Source organism: Panthera onca, chromosome B3, assembly GCF_046562875.1.
Source record: "Panthera onca isolate mPanOnc1 chromosome B3, mPanOnc1 haplotype 2, whole genome shotgun sequence".
In the NCBI taxonomy this organism is placed as follows: domain Eukaryota; kingdom Metazoa; phylum Chordata; class Mammalia; order Carnivora; family Felidae; genus Panthera; species Panthera onca.
This window is the reverse complement of record NC_138344.1, coordinates 114,262,335-114,279,688: the sequence shown is the minus strand read 5'-3', so window position 1 is coordinate 114,279,688 and position 17,354 is coordinate 114,262,335. Positions and strand designations below refer to the sequence as shown.

The window sequence follows — 17,354 nt, the reverse complement described above, 5'->3', positions numbered from 1 at the left end:
ACAGGTATATAGAAAACAAAGCAAACAGAAGTACAATTATTAGTCCTAGGAAAGCAAAAAGTTGTGTAAGGAAAAACTTAATTGCAGCTTACTATGTGGCTCAGCTATAAATAATACCAATATAAGTAGATATGAATCTGATAAAAATGATGATTTACCTACATTGGGACGATGGAAAAGGAACTCAGTATTTGTCTGGGGACAGAGGAAACACATGAGTACTAAATCATGTCTTCCACAGTAAGAAGTCAAAGACAATATAAAAATAAGAAAGAATAATATATGTACATAATTTAAAAATATAATAGTAATTACCAGAAATAAATGAAATCGGTTGCCACTGAGGGGAGGAAGACGGGGAACTACTAATTCTTATATAATAAGTCTTATAACACTTTGTTTTTCTAATTGCATTTGTATTCATCATTTTAAAAATTACATTTTCTAAAAGGCCTGCCATATAGTAAATGCTCAAAAAAATAAAACAGAATAGGCACTCTTATTCTGCTACTTAAGTACTATTTATATACTATAGAACAGTTACCTTCAATGAGTCTATTTTAAAGTATTTCCACCCAATACTTACATCTGAAGATTACAATTTTAAAAACAACTATACGTCATAAGCAATGGCTCTTCCATTCTTCAACTACTCTGATAAGAAGTACCTGGTTGTCAGGGGACCTGGGTGGCTCAGTCACTTAAGCGTCCAGCTCTTGATCTTGGCTCAGGTCATGTTGTCACCATTCATGAGATCAAGCCCCACGTCAGGCTCTGTGCTGACAGCATGGAGCTGCTTGGGATTCTCTCTCCCTCTCTCTGCCCCTCCCCTGCTCACTCACTTGTGCTCTCTCTCTCAAAATAAATAAACTAAAAAACTTAAAACAAACAAACAAACAAAAGAAGTACCTGGTCCTCAGTAAGATTCTCGGCATCCCAGTTGCTGCAGCGAAGCAGGAGGGACTTGTCAAGTGGAAAGTTCAAAACTGTCTCGGCAAGTGATTTCAGGCTAAGCCCATTACAGAGCAAATTGTTTCTACAAGGAAATAAGTAAAGTCATGCATCAAAAATGGGCAAAAGAAGAACAGGCAAGTCAAAAAAGACATATAAATGGCCAAAAACAGATGGTAGATACTCAATCTTACTAGACATCAAACAAAATAAAAATTATATACAATTTGTTTATCATATTGCAAAGATTAAAAAAAATATATATAACTACTATTGATGGAGTAGTCTGATCTAAAATTCATGAACTGTCCATTTTTACAATCTTTATGGAAAATAGTTTGGCAATAAATAACTATCAAAGTTTTGACCATAAAAACCCTCTGATTCCGGAATTCCACTTCTAGGAATTTATCCTAAGAATAAATGTACATAAAATGATCTTCACTGCAGCACTATTTATAGTAGTAAATAATTGGAAAAAACCTAAATGCCCATCAACCAAAGATTAGTTAAATATCTATGGAATTAAATTCCATATAGCTATTTAAAAAAAGATTGTAGTGGGAGGCGCCTGGGTGGCTCAGTCGATTAAACGTCCAACTCTTGATTTCAGCTCAGGTCATGATCTCACTGTTCGGGAGTCTGAGCCCCACATTGGGCCTGCGCTGGCACTGCAGAGCCTGCTTGGGATTCTCTCTCTTCTCTCTCTCTCTCTGCCCCTCCCCTGCTCATTTTCTCTCTCTCAAAATAAATAGACCTAAAAAAAAAAAAAAGGATGTGTATCTATATTGATGTGAAAAGATGTCCATGACAGGGGCACCTGGGTGGCTTATTCGGTTGAGCCCTCATCAGGCTCACTGCTGTCAGCATGGAGCTTGCTTTGGATCCTCTGTTCCCTCTCTTTCTGTCTTTTCTCTGCTCACGCTCCCTCTCTCTCTCAAAAATAAATAAACTAAATCATTAAAAAAAAAAAAAAAAAAAAAAGAATGGGGCCCCTGGGTGGCTCAGGAGGTTAAGCGTCCGACTTCAGCTCAGGTCATGATCTCACACTTCTTGAGTTCGAGCCCCACATTGGGCTCTATGCTGACAGCTCAGAGCCTGGAGCCTACTTTGGTTTCTGTGTCTCCCTCGCTCCCTGCCCTTCCCCCACTCATGCTCTGTCTCTCTTTCTGTCTCTCAAAAATGAATAAACATTAAAAAAAAAAAAAGATGTCAATGACATATTAAGTAAAAAGAGACTGTGGGAGAAAATATGTTGTGGTTCATGTTAATATACATACCACATAACAGGTGTGTGTGTGATTCTAGGTAAGAGACAGACAGGGCACAAAGGGGTAACTAGAAAGATATCAATCATATGTTAGTGATATTTTCTCTGGGTATGGGATTTATGGTGATTATATACCTTCTTTCTATTTTTCTGTATTTGAATTGGCTAGTGTTCACGTAATTACTTTTCAAAGTTGAAAAAATGATAATGCTATTTTCACTGAGCAGATGAAAGTACAAAAAAAACCAAATAACCTTTCAGTCCTTCAAACACTTTCTGATTAAAATAGCTGCAGGATGGTGGAAAAAATCAATTTGTTCAAGGATTGGAGATTCTAAACAAGAAATAAATGTGAAGTTAAGAACACACTGGTCTACACAAGCGGAGCTGACATCCTGGCTACCAAGTGAGAGACTAGAAGTTTTAGAGCAGGAAGCTTGGCGGTGGGGGTTCACGCTACGGTTACAGTTACGGTTACGACACATGCAGGACTCCCTCAGGTACTGGAGGAAATGAAACCATTACGATGATGAAGAAAAGAAAGGCTTTCCCTACAAAAACAAGCAGTAATTGACAGATTTCATTACTCCCCAAAAGCAGCACTCATTAAAAAGCAAAAACAGGTCCAGACATACCGAGGGAAAATACATAATGTCTTCATTCAATTAGTGAAAATTAAGGATTTGGGGGTGACATGAACCTCTCTTTTGTTTTACTAGAAATTATAAAAGTAATGAATACTTATTATTAAAAGTTCAGACAATAGAGAAGCCTAATGGGTGAAAAGTGAAAGCCTACACCCCACACTTCCTCTCCTTAGGAATAATGACCCTTCACAGTGTGCTGTGGCCCCTCCAGACTGTTTCTGTGCACCAATAGATAAACAGATTGTCAGGCGGAGGAGGAGATACAGTTTTTTGGTATTTGTTTTGGTTTTTGCTGTGAAACTTGCTCTATTAATGTATCAGAGACTTCCATCCACGATAATAAGTACAAATGTACTTATTTCATTCGTTTTGATAGCCGTGTAATTTTTCAAGCACGGATATTCCACAATTCTTGAGATCATTACCCTCACTGATGGACAGTACTTAATTTTTAAGCTACTTAATTCCACTTAGGTCATTAGTCTTTTTTAAATGTCCTGTTTGGAAAGGTTTCACATTTCTTGAAGATGAATTAGAAACAAGATGCTACCTTGCCAATTCAAAATTTCACTACGAAAGATTCCCAAGTCTTTACATACAACAATTTATCTTTATAATAAATTATCTTTGGTTAACATAAAATACAAAATATAAAGAAGAGTAAGAAGAAAAGAAGACAGCATTACCAAAAAAAAAAAAAAAGAAATGTGCTCCTCCCAAAGTCAACTGAAAATAACAACTACTTATGGCAAACATCAGGAGCAAACTAATGGTGCAAAGTAGAATCCTTGCACTACAATGTGAAATTTCTTAAACTATGATGTCAAAAACTTTTAATTTTACTACTAACATGTTTAATAATAAAATAATAATTTTTAAATTTTAATAAAATTCCATTAAAAACTGCAAGGCCTGATAAATACTTCATTCTTATCTCCAGAGGAGTTCATGGTAATACTCAGTTTGGGCCAAGTTCGCATCTTGACGTGGCCATTCTGCGCTGAGTCAAACAGAGAATTTGGTGCCCCTCTAATTTCTAAGTATCAGAGAGGACTGTAATCACACAGAAAAGATCTGGAAGGACAAGCCAATCGGACGATAGCACTGAAGACGGCAGCGATGACGATGGACAGTAATGGCTGAAATTTCCACAGCACTGTCTCTGTGTGAAACACTATTTCTAGATTCTTCACATAGTTTCACTCATGTAACCGTCACACCAATCCTGGGAGGAGGGAACATAGGTCATCATTGCTGCAAAAGAGGGAAGTGAAGAACAGCAAGGCTCGGTAACTTGCCCGAGGCCACGCAGCTGCTAAGCCGCTAGCACACAGCCTGCTCCAGGGTCAACTCTTCGCTACTAGGGGCACCTGGGTGGTTCAGTTAAGTGTCAGACTTCCACTCAAGCCATGATCTCTTGGTTCGTGGGTTTGAGATCTGAGTCGGCCTCTGCATTGTCAGCATGGAGTCTGCTTCAGATCCTGACTCCCTGCCTCCCTCTCTCCCTCCCCACTTCCCCTGCTTGTGTGCTCTTTCTCTCTCTCTCTCTCTCTCAAAAATAAACATTAAAAAAAAATTTTAATAAAAATTTATTTTTAAAAATTTATTTAAAAAACAACAACAACAACAGAAAACTCTTAGCTACTATACCCACCACCTCTCACAGCAGAGAGTAACAGTGGGCACCTCTGGGGAGGCAGTGCCCAGGGAGGAAGGCCCGGTGAATAGTGGCTTTTGCTGTTACACTCCAAATACTTCTACAGATTTACAATTTTTTACAGTAAATACTTTAATGTATTTCTTGAAAAAAATCACAAGTCTTATTTACATAAGCCAAAATACTAAACTAAAATTTCATTTTATGCTGAAAAATTATGATAAAAAGAGATTTTAATCAGTCCTTCTCTTAGTTTATCAAATCCTCCAAACTTTAATGTCAGTGTCATCTGAGGCAAGGAGAGAGGCTGCTTCACTCCACATTACTGAAATGAGGACCTGTAATTATACATGAGAAGGTAATTCCGACTCCCTGAGAAAAAAGTTAGGATGGAATTTCTGTAAGAACTGTAAGAATTTCTTACAAGAATTACTGTAAGAAATTCTGTAAGTATTTCTTACAAGAATTACTGTAAGAAATTCTGTAAGTATTTCTTACAAGAATTACTGTAAGAAATTCTGTAAGAATTTCTGTAAGAATTCCAAGGAAAAGGGAAATCTCTCCTCCTCCCAGTAAAGGATTAGTTCTACCAAATTTTTTGGCCTAAAGCAGGGTTTGCAAACTCAAATGCTTATTAGGATGAGTTGGGGTTACAAAGGGAGAGGTGGGACTCCTGCAAATTGAACAGAACATGCGCCTCTGAAGAGGCCAACTGCTCCCCAGCAATTGTCACCATGTAGAACCATTTGACCTCCCATAGTCAAACCATCTGATCTTTCAAAAGCAGTCCAAAATACAGACTTTTACATTAAATCTTCTGGATTTACACAAAAAATCCCCAAATATATCATACGGGAAAAAAACAAAAACAAAACCTGCGGTCCTAATTTAGCTGGTGGGGCCATCAGTTTACAACCTGTAGCTTATGGTGGGCACCTCATCGATGTTTCATCTGAAAAAACCAACCGTGACAACTGCAGTCTTCTCAGAAGTTGGAATTCTTCCTCACAAATTTATATGCATCTCAGAAGCCTCTAGGCTTCTAAAAAATGTTAGATGCTTCATTAGCGTTTTCAGTAATCTACAAATCTTGCTAAAGTATTTGCCCCGCAGATACAGGAATCGAAGCACTCATACAAACCATACCTCTGCCTCATGGCTAGGTACCGGAGGTCCAGGCACCCCTTAACAACGAGGCCATAGTCCTGCAGCAGCTTGCTGGCATCTTCTGAAGATCCTACTCCAACTTTTAAAATACTGCCATCTGCCAAAATATCCAATAATGTTTTTGGTAGTGTTTTTCCGCCACGGATCAACTTTGGCAAGCGAACTAAGACACAGAAGCCACTCGAGGAGGCCATTTGAAGGAGTGACAGGGGACTGGCTTTGCCTTCCGAATTCACCTGCAAGAGGAAAACAGGGCCACAGTTCATACCCTACCACCGCACCAAGTACAACATGAAACTGGCAAGAAAAAGTCTAAGAAGTAATTCCTTAACTTCCCAAGGGAAGTGGCTGGCCAAATTTTGGTTCAAATCGAAGGATGAGCCGATGCCAGCAAGCACAATGGACTTTGTGAAGCAGCAGCCTAAACGAAGGTTACTGAGGGCCCCAAATGTGAGCCTGAAATGTGAGCAGTCCATAAATGGTGACACAGAGGAGTGGTGGCTGAGTCACGTGAAACATACTGGCTTTAAAAGTCTAAGTGAAAGAAGTCTAAGAGGTAGAGCGCCAAATGATAAACACCCTTTTCGTTACCCAGACTCTCCAACACGCACGCTAGCAACTCTGCTCATTTACCTTATCGTTACTGCCTCAAGATCCAGTTTTTGAAAAGAGGTAGGAAATACAGTACCAGAAGTAAGCGGTACCTGCCAATATAACAAATCCTGGTAGCCCAAGGTGCTTTCTCAGCATTTTATGATCACAAATGGTGTTCACTAAGAAAAAAAAAAATGTATACTGAGCCTGAGCTAGGATCCTTATATCTTAAGAGATGGAAATAACTTTTTATATTAAATGATCTAGTTTTAATCTTTTTGAGGTAACAGATAGTTACTTCAAAGTTGGAGAAAAGAGCTGACAGCTAAGAAGTCATTCCTAGAAAAATTTACATGCAAAATTCACATTAATGAAAAGTCCTCTAAAGCTATCCACTGAACCCAGGTTAAACATCCAATAAATTCCAATCCTTCTCATTTTTTGGGACAGGGAATTTAGGACCTACAGGTGAAGCAGTTTGCCTGAACGAGGAGGGATAATGACAAAGTTAGGACTAGAACCCAAATTCCCAAATCTGGAAGGGCAGTTCTCAACCAAGATTCATTTGCACCCCCCCTCCCACATCCCAGGGGCATCTGACGATGTCTGAAGAAATTTTGGGTTGTCACAACTTGGAGAGCCGGTGCACAAGTATCTAACAGGTAGGGGCCAGAATGCTACCAAATATCCTACAAGGTACCAGATAGCCTCTCACGACAACCAGTCATCTGCCCAAAATATTCACAGCGGGGAACGCTTCTCTGGGCAATGCAGTTCTCTCACTGCTATGTATCAGAGGGCTAGGCATTGTATCAGGTGCCCCCGTGGATATGAAGTTATGTAACAGATGGAACCTGCCTTAGGGATCAGAGCCTTATTAGTAGGGTACAATCCACACAAATTGCATGGTAAATACCAAAGGAGTGACTCAAAGTGTTACAAGTAATCAGAGGTAGGATATTTCAGAGTTGAGGTTACCAAAACCACAGAAAGGAAATAGTTAAGATCACAGAGCTTCTGTTAAAAACAAAATCCAGAGAGCCCTTGTCTTTGACTTCCACTTCACTAAGTAAAATCATGGCCCAACTCACAAAATCTTAGGATCTCCTTCCTCAGGCAGTGCTTTATCAATGAGGGTTATTTCCATATCCTCAAACAAAGCACGCCAGTTTGATTTCTAAGGTGTCTATTTCTTAGGGCTTACCCAAGGTCAAAAAAGACCTACAAGAAACTTGACTACTGGTTCCTGTTCTATAACAATTCATCCAGATGTGGCTTTTTATCAGTGAAGAATTCCCTTCCTCCATATACCAACTCTCCAAGAAAAAGCTATACATCTCTTCTTCTAATATTTAGCACTGTTAATGTGACATAACACTCACTGCAAATTCCTAAGGCTGGATCTCTGTACATCTTTTGAGTAGTGTTCCATTGTCTAAAATACTTCAAATAAATAACTAGATAGTAAGTTGTCTTTTTAATACTGTTTCGGGATTGTGCTTAAAATCCAATGGATCACATACAGTTTTTCCACTAGGAATTCAAATGCTTATGATTCAAATAGGTACCCAATTTATGTGGAATGTGTCACTGGAAGAATAATGCTTTTAGCAGAGTCAATTTGGCTTAAAGAATAAGACATCTAATCTAGTCTTTATTTCTCATATTCCCCCCTTTTGCTTCCTAGTAACTTTTTGCCTTGACATCACTGACTACTTATGGAAAACAATGGAATCCTTGGCTTACCAACATTATATTTAATAAAACAACAAAAAAAGACACATTTAAATTTCATTAGCATTATTTAATCCAGTGTTCTTTAGTCAACTCATAAAAATGTCTGTGACATACATAACATATATATACATATGCATTTATACATTATAAACATGTAGTACTATACTAATATGTCACAGATAATATTGAACATACACAAAAGTAAAAACTTTTAATGAATGATGCCATGAAGCATCAAAGTTTGGACAAAATTTTTGTATGGAAACTTTTTCTGTATTCCAGTGATTCACTTAGAGAGCACTGGTTTAAAGAGTCTCTTTCCTGAGGGCCAGTGGATAATCTATTTGGGCTTCAGGATTCTTAAAAGTCCAGAGCTGTACAACTTTCTGGAAAAGCCCACAATTCTTCAAATGACCCCATGGTGGCAGCAGAGAGTAAAGAATGATCTGGGACCATCTTCTGGGCTTGAACAGATTAACAAGCATTCTTAGTCTGTAGAGTTTATGTTTCAGTTAAATTTAGACCATGGCTTTGAGATAAGAATGAGCTTATCCTGTTTAAGTGACATAATAAAGGCTTAATGAGGCTAGAAAGTAACAATAGGAGGATAAAAAAAAAAAAAAATAGGGTGGGAAGAGAATAGGAGACAAATCAGAGATGCTGAGAGAGGCCAGAGCATGTAAGTCCCTAAGTAAACGTAAGTAATTAAGATATCTCGGTTTTACTGAAAGCAATGAAATGGTTTTAAGCAGAGGACTGACATGATCTGATTTTCATTTTTACAAGTTCACTTTGGTTACCATACGGGGTGCGGGGACCGTAGGTGCACAAGAGTCCAAGCTGGGAGGCAACTCAGGAGGGTACCACAAAGGTCTACAGAAGAGACCCTTGAAGCTTAGGCTAGGGAGGAAGCAGAGGAGAGGCAGAGAAGTACATGGATGCAACATCTATTCTGGAGACAGCACTAGGAAGTATTACCAGAAAAGGGTTAATAGTAAAGAAAAGGATGTAGACCTCCAGCAGGCTTGAAGCCTGGGCCTGTAGAACAATGCTCTTTGGAAAACGACCTTCACTTCATTCAATCTTTAGTGCGCCATCGCACTACTTGTATCCATCGAGCGACGACATCTGTAGCTAGAGACTCTAGAAAACATCAGGCAGGAGCCAGGGGCCAGAAAGATATTTAACATGTCCATCCCCACCTTCCCAAGAGAAAGGCATCTTTTGGCTTCTCAAACATGGCAGAAACCTCATTTTGTACATGTGATTTACATATAATTATATATTACCATGAGTAATTCAGGGGGATCTGGAAACCCATACCTCTATCTGGTAGAATGCTATGTTATTTCCACAACCATTTCTATGAATTTCTACATATGTTGCCACTGAAGAAACTGAGCATACCATAATTGCCTGTTTGTGTCTGATTTTCAATCTTATCATTTCTGTTGGTCAGCCCTTAGTGGGGAGAATGTCTCCCTGACTTTCATCTTAAAGGTAGAGAAGACTAAGGATAATACTGGTTTGGGAAGAAAACTCAAAAGTTCTGTTGGGAACATGGTAAGTTTGAGATGACTATTAGCCTTTGAAGGGAAGATGCCAAGTAGACAGGTGGACATAAAAGGCTAGAGTTCTAATTTTAAGAGTCATCAGCATGTCAATGGTATTTAAAGCTATAAGGCAGACGAGATCACTTAAGAAAAGAATGTTGATTAGAGGACATAAATTTGTGGTCCATGGACACATCTGTTGATCCCCAGACATGTTTAATATTACCATTATTTTGGTTTCCACATATTTAAAAACTTGTACCAAATTTTAAAAATTAGTAAAATTCACACTATTAAAAAGTCTATTTTAAAAAAATCTCTTTAGGGGCGCCTGGCTGGTTCGGTGGGTTAAGCGTCTGACTTCAGCTCAGGTCATGATCTCATGGTTCACGGGTTCAAGCCCCACATTGGGCTCTGTGCTGACAGCTCAGAGCCTGGATGGAGCCTGCTTCGGATTCTGTGTCTCCCTCTTTCTCTGCCCCTCCCCTGCTTGCACTCTCTCTCTCAAAAATAAATATACATTTGGCACAAAAACAGACACTCAGATCAATGAAACAGAATAGAGAACCCAGAAATGGACCCACAAGCAGATGGCCAACTCATCTTTGACAAAGCAGGAAAGAATATCCAGTGGAATAAAGACAGTCTCTTCAGCAAGTGGTGCTGGGAAAACTGGACGGCGACCTGCAGAAAAATGAACCTGCACCACTTTCTTACACCATACACAAAAATAAACTCAAAATGGATCAAAGACCTAAACGTAAGACAGGAAGCCATCAAAATCCTCGAGGAAAAAGCAGGCAAAAACCTCTTTGACCTCAGCCGCAGCAACTTCTTACTCAACACGTCTCTGGAGGCAAGGGAAACAAAAGCAAAAATGAACTATTGGGATCTCATCAAAATAAAAAGCTTCTGCACAGCGAGGGAAACAATCAGCAAAACTAAAAGGCAACCGATGGAATGGGAGAAGATATCTGCAAACAACATATCGGATAAAGGGTTAGTATCCAACATCTATAAAGAACTTACCAAACTCAACACCCAAAAAACAAATAATCCAGTAAAGAAATGGGCAAAAGACATGAATAGGCACTTCTCCAAAGACATCCAGATGGCCAGCCAACATATGAAAAAATGCTCAACATCACTCATCATCAGGGAACTACAAATCAAAACCACAATGAGATACCACCTCACACCTGTCAGAATGACTAACATTAACAACTCAGGCAACAACAGATGTTGGCAAGGATGCGGAGAAAGAGAATCTCTTTTGCACTGCTGGTGGGAATGCAAGCTGGTACAGCCACTCTGGAAAACAGTATGGAGGTTCCTCAAAAAATTAAAAATAGAATTACCCTACGACCCAGCAACTGCACTACTAGGTATTTATCCAAAGGATATAGGTGTGCTGTTTCGAAGGGGCACATGCACCCCCATGTTTATAGCGGCACTATCAACAATAGCCAAAACATGGAAAGAGCCCAAATGTCCATCAATGGATGAATGGATAAAGAAGATGTGGTACATATATATAAGGGAGTATTACTCGGCAATCAAAAAGAATGAAATCTTGCCATTTGCAACTACGTAGATGGAACTAGAGGGTATTATGCTAAGCGAAATTAGTCAGAGAAAGATAAATATTATATGACTTCACTCATATGAGGACTTTAAGACACAGAACAGATGAACATAAGAGAAGGGAAGCAAAAATAATATAAAAACAGGGAGGGGGACAAAACATAAGAGACTCTTAAATACGGAGAACAGAGGGTTACTGGAGGGGTTGTGGGAGGGGGGATGAGCTAAATGGGTAAGGGGGAATCAAGGAATCTACCCCTGAAATCACTGTTGCACTATATGCTAACTAACTTGGATGTAAATTTTTAAAAATAATAATAAATAAAAATAAATAAAATAAAATTTAAAAAAAAAAAGAAGGAAAAGAGGAAAGAACGATATTGATAGGAGACAGAAAAGTATGAAGACACAAAAGCCAAGAAGAATGTCTTATGCAAGAACTGTGCAGGTGCTTTTGACAGCTGGAATAACACTGGATTATTAAATAAGTGTCCACTGGATTCGAAAACAAGAAAGCCATCAACTTGATCAGTTTCAGTGGAGTAGTATAGTAGGAAGTCAGATTAAAGTAGTTTGAGGAATAAATGGAGAACAACAAATTATACCCAAGCGAGTAGAAGAAAAAAATGAGAGAAAGAGCAGAAATCAATGAAATAAAACACAAACATACAATAAAGAAGATCAACAAAGTGAGAAGTTGATTCTTTGAAAAGACTAATAAAATTGATAAGCTCACAGAAGGAGTAATCAAGAAAAAAGAGAGAAGCATAAATAAATGATGTCAAGAAGGAAAAAGGAGCCAACTCTACATATCCTTCTTATTGGGGAAAAAAAACCTGAAGATATTATAAACATGTTTATGCTCATAATTTTAAAATTTGAAAGCAGATTCTGATGAAAAATATAATTTATCAAAACAGACATGAAGACGGGGCACGTGGCTAGCTCAGTTGGAAAGCATGCCACTCTGGATCTCAGGGTTGTGAGTTCAAGTCCCGTGTTGGATGTGGAGATTACTTACTTAATAAATAAATAAACAATTTTTTTTTAAAGACACGAAGAAATAGAAAATTTGAAGAGCCCCAAAACTATTAAAAATGATATCCATAATTCAAACACTTCCCTTAAAAAAAAATAACTGCAGATGGCTTTACCAGTAGATCCTAATCAAATATTTAAGGAAAAAAGAATGACAATCTTTTTTTTTTTTTTTTTTTTTTTGAGAAAAAGAGAGAGAGCATGCATGCAAGCAGGGGATGGGGAGAAGCAGAGAGAATTTTTATTTATTTATTTTATTTTATTTAAAAATTTTTTTTAATGTTTATTTATTTTTGAGACAGAGAGAGACAGAGCATGAATGGGGGGAGGGTCAGAGAGAGAGGGAGACACGGAATCGAAAGCAGGCTCCAGGCTCTGGGCTGTCAGCACAGAGCCCGACGCGGGGCTCGAACTCGTGAACCACGAGATCATGACCTGAGCCGAAGTCGGACACTTAACCGACTGAGCCACTCAGGCGCCCCGCAGAGAGAATTTTTAGCAGGTTCCATGCTCATCATGGAACCCAACAAAGGGCTTGGTCTCACCACTGTGAGATCACAACCTGAGCTGAAATCAAGTCAGACGCTTAACTGACTGAGCCACTTAGGTGCCCAAAAAAGAATGAAATCGTATAGAAACTCTTCCAGAGAACACAACATTAACTTGTTGTGTGAGGCCAATATAACTTTTACTCAAAATCAGACAGGGTCATTTCTAGAAAAGAAAATTATAAGCCAATATCACTCTCATGAACATAGTTTTAAAAAAATCCTCTAAAATGCATTAGCAAAATGAATTCAGCAATGTATAAAAAGAATAAAGACATCAGGACCAACCTGGATTTACTCCAGAAATTAAAACACCAATGTATTTCACCACAAAAACAGAATAAAGGAGAAAAACTACATTGTCATCTCAAGAAATACAGAAAAGTACTTGATAAAATTCAACAACTGTTCATAATGAAGAGAAAAAAACAACTCTTAACAAACCAAGAATAGAATTTAATGTATTTAATCTGGTAAAGGGATCTACAAACATCGGCATTGCCGAACATGGCACATATCGTATTCAACGTGAAAATGTTGAAAACTGTCATTTTTAAAAATTTATTTATTTAGTCTTTTAATTTTTTTTAATGTTTACTTATTTTTGAAAGAGAAAAAGCAAGTGTGGGGGACCGCCAGAGAGAGAGGGGGAAAAAGGATTCAAAGCAGGTTCTGTGCAGACAACAGGGAGCCTGATGCAGGGCTCGAACTCACAAACCGTGAGATCATGACCTGAGCCGAAGTCGGATGCTTAACTGACTGAGCCACCTAGGCACCTCTGAAAGCTGTCATTTTGGGATAGGGAATGAGTCAGGGATGCCTACTGTCACCACTTCTACTGGGCACTTACACTGTGATCCTAGTCAGTACAGTAAGGTAAGAAAAGAAACAAAAGGTGCAAGGACTGGAAAGAAAGAAAATGGTCACTTCTCAAATGATATAAGAGTGTACACAAAAATCCAAAAGAATCTACAAGTAATTTGAATTAATGAGTTTAGTAAGGGTCCTTAATAGAAGAGAAATATATAAAAATCAACTGCATTTCCATATACTAGAAACACAAAAAAATTTTAAAGATTTCATTTATAACAGAATTTTTAAAATCACAGAAAACTACCGATTTTTAAGAGAAATTAGAGATCTAAATAAATATTCCTAGGTTATAAAACTCAATATTCTAAGAAGTTAATTCCCCACAGATTGATCTACTGAGGCCAATACAATCTCAATCAAAATATCAAGAATTTTTTTTGTAGAACCTGAAAAGCAGGTTTTAAAATGTATAAGGAAATGCAAAGGACTAAGATGAAGACATTCTGGAAAAAGAACAAGATAGGAAGTATCACTGTCCTAGGTATCGGGAGTCATGACAAAACAACAGTAACTAAGATAGTTTGTGATCACTGGTGCAAGAATAGGAAAACAGACTATTAGAGAGCCCATAAACAGATCTATTCATACAGATAATATGTTCTGAGGTAAAGAGGCATTGCTGAGCAGTGAGGAAAGGTTTATCTTTTCAATTTATGGTACTAGGTAGGACAAGTGGATATCCATATGAGGGAAAAATAAAACTTGACCCTACCTCGCAGCCCCACCCCCACACACAATGAATTTCAGGTGAATCATAAATCTAAATGTGCGAGATTAATGCCATAAAACTCCAAGAAAATAATACAGGAAATATCTTTATGCATAGGAATAGGATAAGACTTCTTAAACTGTACCATACAGATCTTCTGATCATCAAAAGATAATATTAAAAAGAATGTAAAGGCGGGGTGCTTGGCTGGCTCGGTTGGTAGAGCATGCAACTCTTGATCATAGGGTGATGAGTTCGAGCCCCATGCTGGGTGTGGAGATTACTTAAAAATACATTCTTAAGGGGTGCCTAGGTGGCTCAGTTGGTTGAGCTCCCGGCTTCAGCTCAGGTCACGATCTCACGGTTTGTGAGTTCGAGCCCCGCAGTAGGCTTCCTGCAGTCAGCGCAGAGTCCACTTCAGATCCTCCGTCCCCCTCTCTCTCTACCCCTCCCCCGCTCACACTCTCTCTCACAAATAAAAATAAAAAAAAAAAAATTTTTAAATACAATCTTAAAAAAATAATAATGTGAAGGCAATTTACAGAATGGGAGAAAACATTCGAGGTATACATTTAACTCACAAAGGATTCATACCCAGAATATAAAAAGAACTCCTATAATAGATCAGTAAGAAAAAGACAAATCAAAGAAAAAGGGGCAAGAGACTTGCCACTTAGAGATATCTAAATGATCAATAAAATGTAAAAAGATGCTCAATCAAAAAATAAAATAAATTAAATAAATTAAAACTTTATAGTACAGCAAAGGAAATTATCAACAAAACTAAACGGCAACCTACTGAATGGGAAAAGATATTTGCAAATGACATATCTGATAAAGGGTTAGATTCTAAGATACATCAAGAACTTACAAACTCAGCACCCAAAACACAAATAATCCAATTTAAAAATGGGCAGAAGATACGAATAGACATTTTTTACACATAGCCAACAGACACATGAAAAGATGATCAATGTCACTCATCATTAGGGGAATGCAAACCAAAACTACAATGAGATACCATCTCACACCCATCAGAATGCTAAAATCAACAACACAAGAGACAACAGACACGGTGGCTTGTGGAGAAAGGGGATGTGGAGAAAGGGGAACCCTCTTGCACTGTGGATGGGAATGCAAACCAAAGCAGCCACTCTGGAAAACAGTATGGAGGTCCTCAAAAAAGTTAAAAATAGAACTACCCTATAATCCAGCAACTGCAGTACACAAAGAATACAAAAATACTAATTCAAAGGGATATATGCACCCCAATGTTTATAGCAGCATTATCTACAATAACCAAATTATGGAATCAGCCCAAGTGCCCATCAACTGATGAATGGAAAAAGAAGACGTGGGGGTGCCTGGGTGGCACAGTCAGGTAAGTGTCAGACTCTTGATTTTGGCTCAGGTCATGATCTTACAGTTCGTGGGATGGAGCCCCATGTCAGGCTCTGGGCTAACAGCACAGAGCCTGCTTGCCATTCTCTCTCTCCATCTCTCTCCTGCTCCTCCCTGACTTGTGCATGCATGCACTCTCTCTAAAAATAAAGAGACATTAAAAAATGGCGTAGTAAAAAAGTAAATAATCTGACAGTCCCAAATAAATAAAAATAAAAATATGGCAGTACCAAAAAATAAACAAAAATTAAAAATAAAAATCTGACAGTACCAACTGTTGACAAGATACAGACAAAGACAGGCTTGGTGGGAGGTTAAATCAGTATAACCACTTCTGAAAACAGCCAAACAATGGCTACACTCATACAATACTGACCGGAGCGTATATTAGTTAAAACCTCCTTGGCAAACAGTTTGGTATTATCCATGTAAGTTAAACATACACACAATTCTATGATGTAGGACTCCACTCCTAGATACATATGCCCAATAATATTGTGTCCATAAATTTACTGCAACATTATTTGTAAGAGCTCCAAACCACAAACTCAAATGCCCATCAATATTAGAATGGATGAAGTGAATCATGATATATTTATACAAGGGATTACTATATGGCAAAGAGTCACAGTCACACACACCATAGATAAATCTCACAATGTTGAGCAAAAGAAGTCAGACACAAAAGAATACATACTCTACAGTTTCACATATATTAAATTTAAAAAGCAGGCAAATCTAAATTACAGTGCCTAGGGATGCATGCATAAGTAGTAAAAGTACAAAGAAAAACAAGAACGTAAATACTATAAAATCAGGATAATGATAACTGTTGGGGGACAATGATTATAAGCGGAGCTTCTGGGGTACTAGCAATCTTCTATTTCCTGACCTAGTTTCTAGTTACACAGCTGTTCTCTTTAGATAAATCATTTAGCTATTTTCGGTTCAGGCACTTTTCTTGATGTGTTTTATTTCACAATAAAAAGGTTAAAAAAAAAAAAGCCTTCAGGGGCAAGTAAAACAGATTAGACAAAACTAAATAAAGAAAAAGGGGACTGTAAAAGGGACCTAAAGAAACCGCGCAGAATGAATCCATAGAGACTACAATATGTTAAATATAAAAGAGATTACCAGATATGTAGGATAACATAAAAAGTTGAGAATAGAGCTGATCAAATTACAGCAAGAAAGAAGCAAGAGGAGGGAGAAGATGAGAAAGAAAAGAGGGGGGGTGGAGGTGGAGAGAAGAACAAACAGGGTAAAGACAATCTGCAAAGAGAATTCAAAAATTGATAAAAGAGGGGCGCCTGGGTGGCTCAGGCGGTTGAGTGTCTGACTCTCAATTTCAGAGGTGAATCTCACCGTTCGTGGGTTCGAACCTCGTGTCGGGCTACACACTGATGGCATGGAGCCTGCTTGGGATCCTCTCTCCCTCTCCTTCTGCCCCTCCCCTACTCACACACATATTCTCTGTCTTTCTCAAAAATAAATAAATAAGCTTTAAAAAAAAGAAAGAAAATGCAATGACTTCTTTAAAAAATACTACTAATAAAATAAAAATTGATAGAAGATATCAATCCTCATTTCTACCTATCTCTCAGAATCCCATGTTGGTAATACAG

General features: G+C 38.1%; 1 protein-coding gene across 5 annotated transcripts in view; it reads right to left on the bottom strand.

Moving 5' to 3' along the window:
- EXD2 (exonuclease 3'-5' domain containing 2) overlaps nucleotides 1–17,354 on the bottom strand; it is an 85,154-nt gene that overhangs the window by 17,088 nt on the left and 50,712 nt on the right. For all 5 annotated transcript variants that reach the window (XM_060620145.2, XM_060620146.2, XM_060620143.2 and 2 more), the window contains 2 exons: nucleotides 5,672–5,928; nucleotides 910–1,036 (listed from right to left, as the gene is read on the bottom strand). In XM_060620145.2, the coding sequence (XP_060476128.1) occupies nucleotides 910–1,036; nucleotides 5,672–5,928 (384 nt within the window). The remainder of the gene's footprint in view (nucleotides 1–909; nucleotides 1,037–5,671; nucleotides 5,929–17,354) is intronic.